The 16,187-nt window shown below is 36.5% G+C and overlaps 1 protein-coding gene across 1 annotated transcript in view; it reads right to left on the bottom strand.

Annotated features, from left to right (window-relative positions):
* KCNK2 (potassium two pore domain channel subfamily K member 2) overlaps positions 1 to 16,187 on the bottom strand; it is a 137,676-nt gene that overhangs the window by 105,893 nt on the left and 15,596 nt on the right. The window contains exon 2 of the mRNA XM_071578608.1: positions 9,347 to 9,540. Within this exon, the coding sequence (XP_071434709.1) occupies positions 9,347 to 9,380 (34 nt within the window). The 5' untranslated portion in view covers positions 9,381 to 9,540. The remainder of the gene's footprint in view (positions 1 to 9,346; positions 9,541 to 16,187) is intronic.

Here is a 16,187-nt window from a genome sequence, read left to right as displayed (position 1 = left end):
AAGGCAAGAATTCTGTCCCACCTTGAAGAGGGCTGTTACTTTCTACTTTCACTCAGTGGCACTTTTTGCACCGGCTAGGAGCTGGCCACTTCTCAGGAGCTCACAGAACCACTGTAAAGCCAGAGCTCTCCCATCAAGTGGCAATTGCCACAGTCTCAAAAAGGACTCATCTCCAAGTGGCACATACAAAGAAGAAGGGAAATGGTAGCATGCAGCACCTCCCAAGTGTCTTGCCTTTCTCTTTGCTTGACAACTCATAATCTGAAAAACAGACCACCGTGGGGCTGAGCTACTTCAGCAGAGCTCTTCAGTAAGGCCCTTCTCTGTAATTTTCTTGCAACTGTTCTGCATATAGGAAATTACATTCCAGAGGTCATCAAATCCAAGCAGCAACGACTCATACATTAATAGGATTTTGCTTCCAGCCTCTTACAGTTTATTCTTTACTTGGGTTTTCCCAATTAAAGCAAAATTAGGATGATACCTATCATTTTTCAACATGTTATTTCTGTATATACACCTTTCTGTTTCAGTCACAGACCAGTTTATTTATGCAGCTGTAGTTTGTATACTTTTCTTGACCAACGGTCTTCAAAATTCCTCACAATAATTATGATAACATTTGAAAGTAGTCAATGTCTTATCTGAAGTTCCACAGCATTCTACAAAAGGCCTCAAGAAAATTCTAGAAACCTTTTCCTAGAAGAAGTAGTAGTAGATATCATTTCAGTATGTCATAGAATAATAGAACGTCCTGGGTTAGAAGGGATCTTAAAGATCCAACTACCCTACAGGGACACCTTCCACTTAGATCAGGTTGTTCTGAGTTCCATCCAGACTGACTTTGAACACTCTAACAATGAGGCATCCACCACTTCTCTGAGCAACCTGTTTCAGTGTCTCACCATCTCCACAGCAAAGAATTCCTTCCTAGTATCTATTCTAAAACTATTTACTTTCAGTTTGAAGTCATTCCCCCTTGTCCTGTCACTACATGCCCTTGTAAAAAGCCTCTCTTCATCTTTCTTGCAGTTTCCCTTCAGGTACTGGAAGGCTGCAATTAGGTGACTCCAAAACCTTGTCTTTTCCAGACTGAACAATCCTAATTCTCTCAGCCTTTGCTCATAAGAGAGGTGCTCCATCCCCCTAATTATCTTGATGGCCTCCTCTGGACTCACTCCAATAGGCCAATGTAACTTCTGTGTTGAGGGCCCCAGAGCTGGATGCAGTACTCCAGGTGAGGTCTCATAAGAGTGGAGTAGAGGGGCAGAATCACCTGCCTCAATCTGCAAATTTGATCTTTGCAATAGCCAATGTTACTCTGGAAGTAGCATATCTTTATAAAAAGTTTGTAACACAAGTTAATAGTGATTTTCAAAATATTGCCCTCAGGTCCTATGTTTAATTTCTGCCTGTCTAGACTTCTTCAGAAGCAAATACAATCTCATTCAGATATGTAACCACATGTTCAAGACTCTGTCTTGTCCATGTGAGACGAACACTGGCTCTGAAGGCAGATCTCTTCTACTCTATGTGTGTATCAGCAGCTTCCATGGCCTCATTGACTTACACTAAGAGAGCACTCCAAAAAGGGGGTGAAGATTCAACCATCAGAGCTATTGAGGCTGCACAACCTCAAGCCATGTATTTATAGCTGGGGATATGATCTGATCTCCTGTCTTCAAAGGGACAAAGATCAATTTGCACAACATCTGGTACAGTCCCTGCATCCCTCCTGCTATGCCTAGTGTGGTGGCAACATCTCTGAAGCTTTCCTTGTCCACCAAGGCATGAGGACAGACCAGCAGCCTCTTAAGAGTCCTTTAGAGGTAAAGTTACAAGTCTGAGAAAACAAAACATAGTGGCACCACTTGCTTTACCATGCCACTAACCTTCCTATATGTATATAAGTGCTCACAATATGCTACATAGTTTTGTGAGCAAATAAAAAGCAAATGGTAGTTGGGGAAATTGAAAGATCTACTTGAGGGAATAATGGCAATATTAGCAAGATAAAATTATTATGCAGGTGTGTCTCCCAGTGAGGAGTCTTTGCTTTGTATGAGTGTGTTTGTTAAGAGTGGGAAGAAATAAAAGAGGTATTACATACAGCAAAGAAAATCCAATTAAATGCCCTTACCTCAACCAAGTCAGAACCCAGCACACATCTAAAGGCAAGTCAGTGGAAATTTTGCCTTATTCATAACTTCAACAGTCACAGGCACTCTTAATGACAACATCCTCTATTTTATAAGTTATGCTACAACTCACACATTTTTTATCTCTGGTCAAATAATGTGCTTTCTATTTAAATTAATTTACATGTTTCACCAGTTTGCAAGAGATTTGACCTTTCACCTTCCTTTCTCTACTACCTACCAACATATTTTTTTATACAGTGATACATTTCTGGTTTGGAACATGATGGAAATGAAAACGGAACAACAAAACATCAAGGATGATAAAATTGGAGATTCTGTGATTACTGTGAAACTCAATGAGTTTTCAAATGAACAGTTCAGCAAGCAATGCTCCATTATTCAAATGACTGTTAAGAAACATTTTTTTCTGGTATTAACAGACATTCATAATATGATACAGCATATATTACTCCAAATCTGGAAAGGAGAGAATGAGACAAAGTAATTTTTCTCCTAAATAGTCTACATATAATACTTTTATTATAAGCAGATGAAATGAAAATAGTTTTTTCAGCTTTGATGCAAGGTTTGGTTAATGTTAAATACAGAAAAAAAGCAACATATTTTGGCTTAGAACATAGGATTGGCAGGCTTTCCTCTATTTGTCAATCAATTCTGAACTGTTTGCTAGGTTGATATAGAATTCCACTGATTTCATATGCAAAGACATATACTTATGAGGTAGCAGGAAAAAGTGAGGTTATAAGCTCCCTTAAGTTGCTTTCCAGCTGATCTATCTGTGTCCAATACATGGTTCCAGTGCAGCAACAAATAAAACTAGCAATTAATTTTGTGAAAAAAATATTAATTCTTTTCTGGGCTTCCCTTCTCACCATATACCCTCAGTAAAAACACATTATAATCTGAATTCTGATTCCAAAGTAAGTAAGATAGTTTTGTAGTTTTGCCATCAAGTTCTTAAATAAGTGACTGTTTTAACTTGTGTAGATTCCAAGACTAAGACAAAAACTCAATTGAAAGGCAAAGACATGTTAGGATATATTTGGGGCTCTTAAATTGTATTTATGTGCAGGGTCAAAATGAAATAGAAGTAATGGGGGGTTGTTGCATGTAAACCAGCAACAGGCCTTCTTCATCTAACAGAGGTCAGGTTAATGTTTAAACAAGTAAGATGGGGTCTACTGATCTCTCAGAAAAACCCCTGAATAAGGGCACTTCAGATGATGGTAATAGTCTTTAATTTCACTCAACAATCAAACCTGTAGGTTTTGATGACTATTATTTGACTAACTATATTTAACTTTCAGGGATCACAATTCTTTTGGCTATTCATTCCAAGAACAAATACCCTGTAGCAATAAACACAACCTTTGACTCTTAACAATAGTCAATTTTTAACATAATTCCAAGAAGTTTTCTCATTCAGATGAAAAGCAATATTATGGATCTATAAATGTATTAAATCATTTGTTTAAAATCAAAAGTGTCTTTTAATCATCCTCATTTTTACCCAAAACAGGCAGAGCACATGAACCAGCTTTACAGGAGTTCATCTTTGCTGCTCTGAGCTCTTTCTGACTCTAGAGTGTCACCAGCCCTGTGGCCTCACACATGAACAAAGCCCTACACAGACAACACATTTCTAGAACACAGTTTCTTGCCTGCTGGAAGCGAACTTCAAGGTAGGCTTTTTTCACTGCTGTTTGTCTGTAAATCCATTTCATAAGCCAGAATCAAAGATGTGAGTCCACACTTCAAACTAAAAAGCTGCCTAAAAGTGCTACTTTGTGGCCTCATGCCAAGTAGTCTGCTACAAAATGACTATTCTTCCAGGCAAATAATGAAGCTCTGCCGTTTCAGCTTCAATTTAAGGAAAAATAACAGGCACTCCATCGAACTTGGTATTTATTATGCATAAGAGATAGGGGTAAAAATGTATTCCTTTTAACTCAGACATTAGTTAAAGCATTTAAGACACTACGGAGCAAAGAAGTGATGTCCTTTTTCTTTTTAAAAACACAGATTCTCTTTCCTTTTTTTTTAAGCTAGAAATGTGCAAAGTTTGATGCTTCAAGCTTGCTAGTTGGCAATTTAATTTCGTATTTTTTCTGGAGTAAATGTAGTCATTAAACGGATTTCTGTTTAAAACATTATGGACTGGCAAAGGAATTTTGCTTTTAGACCTAAGAACAGCCTGTCTTTCCTTACAGTTCTGAGAGTTCAGATTCTGGCAGAATGTGTGTTAAAGAATATTTTAGACAGCAATTATTAAAACCTTTTTTAACTGTTTCCTAACACAAAACATGAGTCTTTTTTAGAAAAAACAAAATAAAAGATACTGATTACTAGATTGCAGTGTCCCTGTGGTGCAACAGATTTATCTCAAGAAATAAAAGATACTCTTCCTTTTGGAGAGCTGATTTCACTAAAGTTTAATAAAGAAAAGAAACTTAATATTACTCTGTAAATTATCAGCATTTCAGTAACAATGATTAAAGTAAGAACCCAGAGCTCATTTTGCTATGATTTTCTCTTATTTTACTGAGGTGAGGCTGCTTTACTCTAAACACAAAAGGTACTTTAATGCTGTAAAGTATACAGGGATAGAAAGCTTCAGAGCTGTACAGAGCTTAGTTTGGTGTAGTTTGACAGAGATGAGAGTTAAAAAGCTCTCTGCAGAAAGCTCTATCACCACACACCCTCTTTCTGACAACAAAGATGAGTTTGTCTGGATTAATATTTAGATGTTCTCTCTTCGTCCCCAAACCATACAGACTGAACATGGTGCTGTTCTGAGCCTGCTTATCTTGAAACTTAAGCTCAGTCCTTCCCCCTTGACTCACTCCCTGGAGGAGGGCTCAAAGGGCTGGCTGTGCATGTAGGAAGAAACCATGGTGAAAAATCTAGTTTACATGAGAGGCATGCACCAGATTAAAAGGAAGTGGATTGGGCCTCCTTGCTCTCTTTTTCCTCTCTTTCAATTTGTCTGTCTCACAACCTCAGCTTTGGACCATCCATACACCAGGACCCACACACAATCTAAGGACAGGTGATATTCTTTGTTATCTCTCTCTCTTTTCTGCCTTTATTTCCCTCTTCCCTTGCTTTGCCTGGGCAAAGCATGACTATCATACTCTACCCCGTACTCTATACTGAAGTTTGATGTGGGAGTGGAGAGCTTGTGGAAGTGTGTTGTGCCTTGTGAGACAGCATCTTTGAGAAGTTTGTTATGGGTGTTGAGGACTTACTGAAAATCGAAGGGCTTGTTAACCACCTCCACTTGTGGAAGTCTATTGTAGAATTTAAGGTCTTGTTAGCCAACACCTTTTGAGTCTAAGCAGTGGGCTGGTTGCTGGAGTAATGGCAACTGTACGATAAAGCACAAGAGTATCCTGGCAGGTGGTCCAGTGTCTTTGTTCAGCCTGGCAAGAATTCAGTAATGAACATAATGCCCCTACTGATGGGTCATAACACCTTGGGCACATCACTAAACCCCATACTTTGACGCTGTATCCTCACACATCTGCAGGGCAGAATTTCATTTATCACACTTGCAGTCATTTACAGAGAACAGATTACCAACTTCCTCCATGGAGTGCTAATAAAGAATAAACAGTGACTAAAAAGCTGAATTCCACCACCTTCCAAACATTTAGCTGAACACTGAAGGTAGGTTGATGTTCTGTGTCTGATTTTGGTTTAGGATAGGGCTATTGCAACAATGCTTCAGGAGGTCAAAACTCAAAAGTCACAGGCAATTTTTACTCAGTGCCTATTCTGAAAAATCACACTGGACAATTTAGCCCAAACATTTTAGATCCATTGTATTTTCAGGAACCAGATCCTGCCCAGACTTCATGCGTTCTACTAGTTAAAGGGTGCAGGTGGAACACCTAGGACAGGAATTCTTAGATCCCGGCCTAAAGTCCTAGGGGTGTGAAAGAGGAAGTAGAAAAAAACCCCAGCAATGTTCTGCTGTGGAATCCTGGACTACTGACTATTATATCTCGCTGTGACCCTGCAGTTTATCTTTGGAGGAAACACCACATGAATTAAAATATCCCTCTCCTAGCTCACTCTGACCTCCCTTTAGAAAGATGAGCTCTTTCTGAGTAAATAAAAAAATCATAGATGGACAAATCTATGCATTTACTGTCATGTTTCATGTAGCAAGTACTGTCTCAAAGCATGAAACTGCTGAAAAATGGTCATGACTACTTCATTTTCCTCTCCACTAGTCAAAAAAAAAATGTAATTAATAAAAGAGTGGAAGGAAGCCAAAAAGGTATTTTACTTCCTGTTATTTTGTGGCTTACCACATCATACTGAAGATTTCAGCATTATATAGAGTTGAATGTTATATGAATTTGTATGCCAGCATATAGTGGTTCCTTTTTCTTCCAGAAGTGGTTATAGGAAGTATATCATCTCTCTTGATTACCTATTAATTTAGATGGGAATGAGTTATATATACAAGAAAACTAAACTACCATTTATTTTATGTGTCAATAAGTCATATTAAGACAAAAGTATGAAAAGTCTACGTAATCTCTCTCACCACAATCCCTCTCAAATTCTCAAACATGCTGTGTGTCTGTTTTACTTCATTCTTGATAGGTATGACGAACTAATTTCTATCTCAAACAAAGTTCTTACAGCTGTAGTGGGGTCACAAATGCCTGGCTATATTTATTGATATTTACTGATGCAGCTTCTTAACTAATCTGAGAACTGGAAATATTAAAGGCCAATGGATCAGTGGAACAGAAGACATAAGAATAAAGCAGCATTCTTTTGGCTGGAGCATGATCTAGGATGTTCCAAAAATATTTGCAAGGTGTACAGTTAGTGACTGCCAGTTCTGGGACAGCGTCCTGCTCTTTCTCCTACACTTTCAAAATTAATACCTATTTCTAAGGCATTTAGAAATACCAAAAACATTTTCTTTTTCTGTTATCCTAAAAGACTTTCATCTCAGCTTTTCCAGCATCCTCAGAAAGAAGTTGAGGTCCTGTTTTTTGCTATTAGGCTGTTTATGATTTTTCCTTATTTCTATTCTTAGTTCATCCTTCTCATTTTAGATTTTGGCTTTTCTGGTTACACCCCTCATGCAATCACTGAAATAGCATTGATAACCCCATAGATGTACATATTAAGTTTCTATTACACACAACCTTCAAAGCAAATCCCATTGTATCTTGGCTTGTTTGCATTATGCTTTTTTTTTCATGAGAAAGGGTTTTGTGGTACAGCTCAGGGCTAATATTTACCCCCACATTCCTCCCATAAATATCATGTATTCCAATATATCCTTCAGATTTAGTGCCACAGATAGATACAGAAAAAGCTTATATTCTACTAATACAAACTCTATATGACAATTCCATTTCAGAGGGGACAGTTACTATTTCCTTTCCTTCATTTTTGAAAAATACTATTTGTTTTTAAATATTAAGTTGGCGCAATTTCCCCTGAGAGACAGCAAATAACTGAATTCACACACATTTGATAAAATGCAGATTGCATAATATAGCATGATGGCTCTGTTCCATTATGCTCCATTACTAGGTTGAAAATTACTGACACAGTACATTTTTCTCTTTAGTGTTCTATCATTCTAATTTATGACTGCACTGTAGGTTACTCTATGTAGTAAATATTCTAAATACAATTCCTGCCTGGCACCCTACTAAAGTGAGCAACACCTTCCTTCCCAGGTGGTCCTGGGGCCTTACTTAAATTGTAGATAGGCATTTACATTCTACCTGCCCGGGGTCTCCTTTAGACTTAGCAAATGTATTCTTCATTTGTCATTATTTTGTAGCGGTGCTGCAGGCTGTGGAACATCTGCAGTTGGGTACTCAGCAGTCTTGGTACCTCGGGATAACTTGCCTCAGGTATCTTCCAAACTCTTCAGAATTATGAGACAAAAACTGATAGAAAGTAACTTGGTGGTAGTGATGGTTGTGTTTGTTTTTAGTATTTAAAAATAAATAATTGAGTTCAGCAGCTTCCTAAAGGTGCCAAACTACTCATTCTTCAGCTGTATTGCTAATGGTTGACAGGTTATTGAAAGAGTCTGACATGCCTTAGAAAGCAATGTTAAACTACTCTAGAGAAAAATATGCAAACAGTGATAACCCTGAGAGAGAAGAAAGGAAAGAAAGTAAAACAAGGGGCAAAATGTTTATGCCTGATCGAACACTATTACTCAAGATTATGTTTACCCTTATGCTCTGTGAGGACTACAGACAACCAAGCAGAAGCAGAAAATTCCTACTTACAAACAAAAAATTCATACATCATATTGGAAGGAAGCAAGCATTTTCTAAATTTTTTCTGGGTGGAAAAAAACCCCAAACCAACATAAAAGCAAGGGAAATATTCTGAACCCAACTGCTTTTCCTAGTAGCTTACAACACTCATCTCTAATTCAGAAAGCCCTGTCCCTTGTCTGATAGAGGTCTGCAAAGAAATTTTCCACTTTCATGTGATCTGAGCCCTGAAGCATTAGTTTTTTCTTTCTCTGATTTTGACTGAGATATCCTCAGGGCCTGAGAAAACTTTGCAGTCATAACTTCCATACCTGCTGATAAAACACAAGGACTTCCAACTAATTCCCAAATAAAAACACAAGGACTTCCAACATCTGACTTAGTTAGGGACTATTTACATTAATATGTTTATGTGAAAGCATTAAAGTGAGAGTTTTTGAATAAAGATCATTCTATTCAACAGTTTCTTCATTTCCAAACTCCAAATTAATCATCACATTGTTATATATAAATAATTATGTACAGTATATAAGTGATTTATGTGATCACAGCAAAGTTAAGGATATCTCTGGCTTCCCAAGTAAGCATTCTCAGTAATGAAATATTGGATAACTGATCTAATTTTCCTAAACTATATCATGCAGATATAGCAAATCTTCAATAAATACACAAGTGTGTATTTAAACAGACCTTGCTACAAAATCAACATTTTTTTAAAAAGACCATTAGCTAAAATAAGACACCCTTATTTAGAAAACGTATATATGTCACTGAGGCATTTTCTCCAACTTAATTCTTAATCAATTAATCTAGTTCTACACTCTAGTCCACCATCTTAAGTAATCGAAACTGGTTAGAACCTGTAAAGCTTAACTAAATAAAGTATTTGTCTTTAGTGGTGGTACTTACAGTAAAAATTATGTCTTGCTTGTGGGTTCCTCATTTGGTGATGTAATATCCAGAAGTCACCATGCTTTTGTTCTAAGGTAAAGCATTTCCTTTATTGCTGTCTTTAAGGAGTCCTCTGAAGAAGTCATTTCGTCATAACTTACTCTCTTCCAAAGTACACATATGTCCTCTCTCTGTATTTCCTGTCCAAAATACTAAATGCAGAAATAAAAATAAACTAGTAAGATGCTAATTACAATACATGGCATTTATATCATGTTTTAAATTTTCATAGTACTTTACAAAGGGCAGCTGATTGAACAGGTAAAAGGAAGTGCTTACAAACCTGAACCAGAATTACCTGAGTTCCTTGAAAGATTGAATAATTGTATCAGAAATGTTCCAGAAGGTTTAAATAGAACATAGCTTCTTTACTGTAAATTAATACATGAAAATTAATGTTCCCATTAATCCTTCCTCTTTTAAGCATCACTCACACAAAACATGCATGTGCAGCATCAGTCTAATTGCCGCTGAAAGACCCCAGGATGTTTTAATCAAGTGTGCCTCAATGTATAAAATTTGTTCCATTGTTAGAAGAAGGAAGGTTTACATTTCTCCAATTTCTTTTCTTATTTATGAGTTTTCTAAGAGCAGTCACCAAACAGGCTATTAAGGATCTTTTCTCAACTGTATCAATAGTTATTGATTAGGAAATTGATGAGGACTTATTGATCTTAAGGAGGGAATAACATAATCTTTAGAGTTTGATTTTATTTCCTGTAACATTTTTTTAGAAATTAATTTTTCTCCCTCATCCCTCCTTCTTCCCCATGGACTGCAGTATTATAAATACCTGAGATATAAATTTTGAAAAAGGATACTGATTTATTTAGTTCCCTACCCTCAGTTGCACACAAATTTGCCAAGTTCAGATCATTAATTTGAGGCATACTGTTTATATTTCCATTGAATTCCTTAAAAGAAAATCATATGTTGTAGTTATTCCATATTCTAGAAAATCATATCATGGGAATCTTACACAGAAAACCTGATTTGTTAGTGACAATATTTGTGAACATACAATTGTCACAACAGTCGCCTAACAACGTAGACAAAGTCCTGTTTCAAGTAATGTGGTGATACAGCAGTTATAAAACCTTATTCTTAATTTTCTGATATATCACTCTAAATATTTGAAGATATGGGGAGAGGTTAAGAGAATGAATGCAACCATCTCTTAAATGTTTTATAATCCATTTAGAAACATATACATCCACAGAGGAATATCTTCATCAGTAAAAAAAAAAAGTCTAGGTTAACCTCTGGGACTTAAATTGTAGCCAAACAATTGTACATGCTTTATTTCCAATACACTATTTATTATCTGAATTCTTTTATGGCCAATAGAGAAACTTCTCTAGACAAAAAAAAAAAAATTCCCCTGTTTCTGAAGACTGTGTTACAGAGAACTCACTCCCACTCTTATTCAATCAACAAGGAACTTTTCTATGTGATAGCACTAAAACACAGTGCTCATGGCCAGTCGTACGATGCTATTTTTTAAGATTTTCATAGAACCTCTTAATAGGAAGAAGTGCCATATGTGAGTCCCTGTGATAACACTTCAATAGTCTCACATATCTAATTTTCACAACTTTCCACCAGAAGCTCTAAAAATAGTCAGTATTTTGCTTAAAGCCCTGAAGTCAGGCAGACATTTTAGAACACCAGTGGGTTTTTTTCTTTGATTTTTTGTACTTTCTTGTGGTTAAAATTTAGAAATATGAGTTGTAGTTGAAAAAGACCAAACAAAATAAGAACATAACAATATTTTTTATTAACTTTAAAACTTCATACTTACCAAGAGCCTGATAGCTATGATGGAGACGTACATGCAAATTAAACAAAAATCTACCTTACAGCAAGACTTAGCTATGTGTAATTTCTTACTAATCATTAGTGCAAGGAGTTCTTTAAATCAGAGAATTGTTCTGGTTTTGTGCATTTTAAGAACAGGATCCCAGCTACTCTGTAAGCAAAAGCTTACAGTAACAGTTCTGATAGGCAATCCTCCTCTGTTGCAAGTGATACAGATCTTTTGATCCAGCCTCCTGTCTCTCTGTGGAAACAAATATGTACATGCTACCAGCTAAGAACCAACACGAATCAACCCCACAAAAAACCAAGCCTTATGAATTTTAGGTCAAAATAAGTAAGAAGATCTTGGAAGTGAATAATCATCAGAGATGGTCGAAGAAGGCCTGACACTGTGACCTGAAGGCCTAAATTATCATGAGATGTTTTCCACATAGCATGTGCTTCTGCAGTAATTATGTTTTGATTGCTTGGCCTTTTTTTCTACAGGCAAAACCATTTGTCTAGTGTGCATGTTTATGAAAATGCTTTCAGGTGATCAATTCTCTTTATTTAAGCCATTTTTGATCATTTGCTTATTACACAAGCATGCAAATTGCCTGTTCTCATTTCTCATTTCTGTTCAGTTGTGTAACTCGTTTCTGTGAGCAACTGCCACAACTCCCTGTAACTCCAGTGTGCCTGCACCTGGGCACTGATGATAACATATGAAATGAGTTCACTTAATATGAGTCAGTTAATGAAAATCTTTGAGTGTAAATCCAGAGAATGAGAAGAGTTAGAATCTATGAATCAGAGTTGAATTGACAGGTTTTCCTGGAATTTGTAAGGGATCTCTGCTGGGTTGTCCACTGAGAATTAGGGCAGATCAAATTATCTCTCCCTCGATAAATTACTGCGAATCTCATTTGTAGTCTAAGATTATGCAGCCACAACTCTGATACTGTGTGTCTTCATGATCTTCAATTGTGGTAATTTGAATTTTCTAGAAACTGAAAAAACTGTTAGAGCTAGTAGATCTTCTATTAATTTCCATTTTGTCCTTACTATTTTCATCCTCTCTTTTCTGTCCCTTTCTTTCCAGCCCTGGTCCCAAAAACGTCTTTTCAGGATCTCTTTAGTGTCTGCTGTAGCATACACTGAGATGGCCCAGGAGATCATCATGTCACAAAGAGAAATTTTAGGTTTAAAAAAAAATAAAATTAATTGCATAAGTTTATCTGCTGTTTTTTCCTAATTTTTGCTTTATTCTATATTTTTGTCCATTTATCTATATTTCTTTTTCCTGTGCTGATTGCAATTTGCAGTTGTGAATATATTCCCCCAAAAGTATGAATTATTAATTTCAGTAGAATTCAACAATACTCTTAGCTCCGCAAAATGGCTTTGCCTCACTCTCCTTTTCCATCAAAAACTCTGTGAATTGATTCCAAGTTTCTCTTCATGAAATTTTAGAAGATGAAAAGGCAGTCACTTTTGACTGGTGCCCCACAAGCACTCACACTCAATGCATACACACAGCAATCTAGGGTATGGAGCACAGTAGCAAAAGACAGCTTGGAACAGACCCCAGAACCATTTTCCCTTATGTATCAGAGAAAGTTTTACTGTGCTATAGTAGCTGATAGAAGACAGAAAACATTCAAAGTTTCAAATGCCTTTTTGGACTTCTACCATAAGACATAAACCTGTTGACATCCTGTATTGTAACAAATATAACAAATTACTCAAATTGCCCTTCTCTGGAGAGTAATAAAAGACTTTCCTGCTGACAAAGTTCAGTAAAGTTCAGATGCTTGCCTCACACCTAAGGCACGGAAAGCTACCAAAAAAAAATTGAAAAGGAAATACTTGCTTGTCCCTTCTCACATCACAAGACAATTATCACCAGCCCATTACTAAAAGTACTAGGCTAAAGACATCCACTTACTTCCTCAACTGGAGTAACTGGCCTAAATTCCCAGTATCTGAGAAAATGGGCCAACTCCAAACATAGTCCAGATTCAAAGCCAGTGCACAGAGACACCCAAGCAAACGGCAAAGTTGTTCACTGAGTTTCCTCGCATGAGCACTTCAATCCATTTCAGAGGTGATAATAAACAATAATCAATACTTCACATCTTCCTAAAACTCCTCTTTCTTGCACCTGAAGGTATGTCCTTTTCCTACTTCAACATAAACAGATGAGTTTCAGGAATTGCAGGTGTTGATTTTAGCCAAACTATCTGACTTTGTCCTGAGATAGAGTGCAGAGTGCTCACAGGCTGCCTTACCATGAATCAGCTTTTAGTAAGCTGTTGTTTGCTACCTCTTAGCTTCTAGCTGTCAGTTCTCATGGCAGCCACAATGCCTGAAAATTGCCCTAAAGGCTGTAAACCTACTAACCCTTGAAATGGGCAATTTTACCATTTCAGCAAACAAGCCCTAATTGAGCTTGGGTAAATAAACCAATAGTGCACTCTTTGACTGAACCTATGGCTGTCTTTGCTTAAATATAGAATGTTTTCCTTATTTAAATAAAGACATCAACTATCTTGCCTTGTGAAGATTCAGCTTTCCTAAAAGTGTATTGGTTTATATATTCATACCAGGTATGCAACTTATAGGGATAAAGTGCACAACTGAAAGGGTGACATCATTAAGTTATCAATAAAATATTCAAAGTAAGTATTTTTCTTATTAAATCTTAACAGATTAATTTAATTATTTCTGAAATCAATGGGCAAAGAGCACTTTGGAAAATAAAACTCTTAAGAATTAGAAACATAACTATTTTTATAAATAAAAATTTGTCTCCTCTCAAAGACATATGAATCTTGTCTAATCAATCCTCTATATACAGGTTCCATAATGCCTCTTGTCTATTTAATCTAATATCATTTTGCTGAAGCAATATTGACTCTATTCTATTGTACAGATACAAATACTTGGGCAAAATAAAGTATTTTAACTGTGCCTGAACTGGAAGAATTGGGCACAAAGCTGCTCCTGCATTATACTTCAGTCCCTGAATTACACATCACTCACAGAAAGTCATGCAATGTCTACTAATGCTGATCCAGGTAAAAGTTTGAGCCCCTGTACCTTCAACGGCATCACAGACAGAACTGTACTGGTGGCACCACTGATTTCAGATATAATTAAACTACTCAGGATGATGACATTGGTTTCATCTAAGAAATATGAAACAGATTCAGAAGAACTGAATTGCAAATTTTAGATGCAAAATCATATTTTAAAAGGCACATACATCTATGTACTTGTGTTGGCACAAAAAGTATTATAGTACAATAGGAACATCATACTACAGTGACACAAAACCACAGCTGCAGTGAAAGCAAAACATGAACACAAAAATTAAGAGAAAATTCTTTTCACTCAGTGTGACAAGAATTTAAAACAATCAAATTACTATAGACATGTATGTGACTATTTTACATTTAAGAATATTCAGAATTATGTACTTGATATGGAAGTTGCAAAAGAAATTAATATTTTTATCAATTCTCATTAAAATTTCTCTTTACTAATATTTAATATTTTAATATTTAAAGGAGGAAGCATTTAAAAAGTGTGAAAAAGCCACAGGACTAAACATGAATATGGAAAAATAGCACAAATGCAATAACAGAATCAGAAGGACTAAGAAACAAAATAAGTTTTAAAAGCAATAGTGGATTAAAAAAAAAGAAAATAGTTCTATTAATACTTCTAAATTTTGTGGAAAACAAAGGAAAGTAGATTCATTACTTCACAAGGGGAAGAGCAAACAACATATGACTCAGAGAAGGTTGAAACCTAATGAAATAAGGAAGACTATGCAATTAACGTAGTCTTACTCACCTTGCTAAGCTGGAGTTCCCTCCAAGAATAAGATGCCCCATGTCTCCATGGAAATTCCATGTAACAGGGAGGTAAGCAGATCAGCAGTCACCAGGCTGATGTTAAAGTAACATTTATACTGTGGCCATAAAGAGGTCTGGGAAGGAAAAATGCAGCACCGTGGCCATTTTACAAGGAACAGTGTGGCATAAGAATGTATTTGGCTTTTAGGGGAAAGGATAGGATTATGACAACTTGTGCTTCTAAGAAAAGTGCTCTCATCTTGAATGATAATGCATCAACCTCAGAAATGGCCTCCTAGCCAACAGTTAGGGGAAGGAATGAAAACGCTGCCAGTTTGGAGAAGAAAATGGAGCATGAAAAGAGAGAAATTTGGGAAACCAACAATCCTGTTCTGTCCTGTTTAATCTGGCACAGCAGCCTTCAGCTATTTATTGCATTCATCTTTTCTTATAACATCATCCTCCTCCAAAGAACAGAGAAACAGCCTTTCCTTAAGCAGATGATCTCTTCATACATGCATGCAGACTGCCAATTTCAGCCCAGCCAAGGGAGGATTTTAAGAGCTGGATTCTGCTCCTCCTGGATGAACAGAATCAGATGGATGCTGTCTGCAGCTAGATCTGCAGTAACTTGCTGTGCCCAACAGGTCTGTAGAGACAGGATTAATTTGAAGACTGTGAGACAGTATTACTGGAAATAGACAGCATAACTCAATATCCCCAGCATGAAAATAGAGTAATTTACTGTCACTTTTCACAAACTGACTAGAACTTTGTTGAATTATACAAAAGCACACTTCAGGTTTAGAAAATATGGGTGCTTTTGTATAGTTGAGGCAGATGGATGGCTGCTTCATCTTAGAAAAACAGAGCTACATGTTAGAAAAACAATACCCTATAAGATAATATTGAAATATTGATATGTAAAATAGGTGACACCAGACACACAAACATCTTGCACATGTAGTTTGCATTCAAGTAAGCTGTTTTGTCTGATGATGGGAATGTGACTTTAGGAAATTATAATGAGCCTTTCTGATGAGTCTGACTGCCATCGGAGTAGCATCTCTGGAACAAGACTGGCTCTGGAAGTTGCTCACATCCCCCACCCACTTGTCTTTTCTGCCATAAGTCTCAAA

The sequence above is a fragment of the Pithys albifrons genome, chromosome 2 (assembly GCF_047495875.1).
Source record: "Pithys albifrons albifrons isolate INPA30051 chromosome 2, PitAlb_v1, whole genome shotgun sequence".
Taxonomy (NCBI): domain Eukaryota; kingdom Metazoa; phylum Chordata; class Aves; order Passeriformes; family Thamnophilidae; genus Pithys; species Pithys albifrons.
The sequence above is the reverse complement of the archived record's forward strand: the minus strand, read 5'-3'. Positions and strand labels throughout refer to the sequence as shown.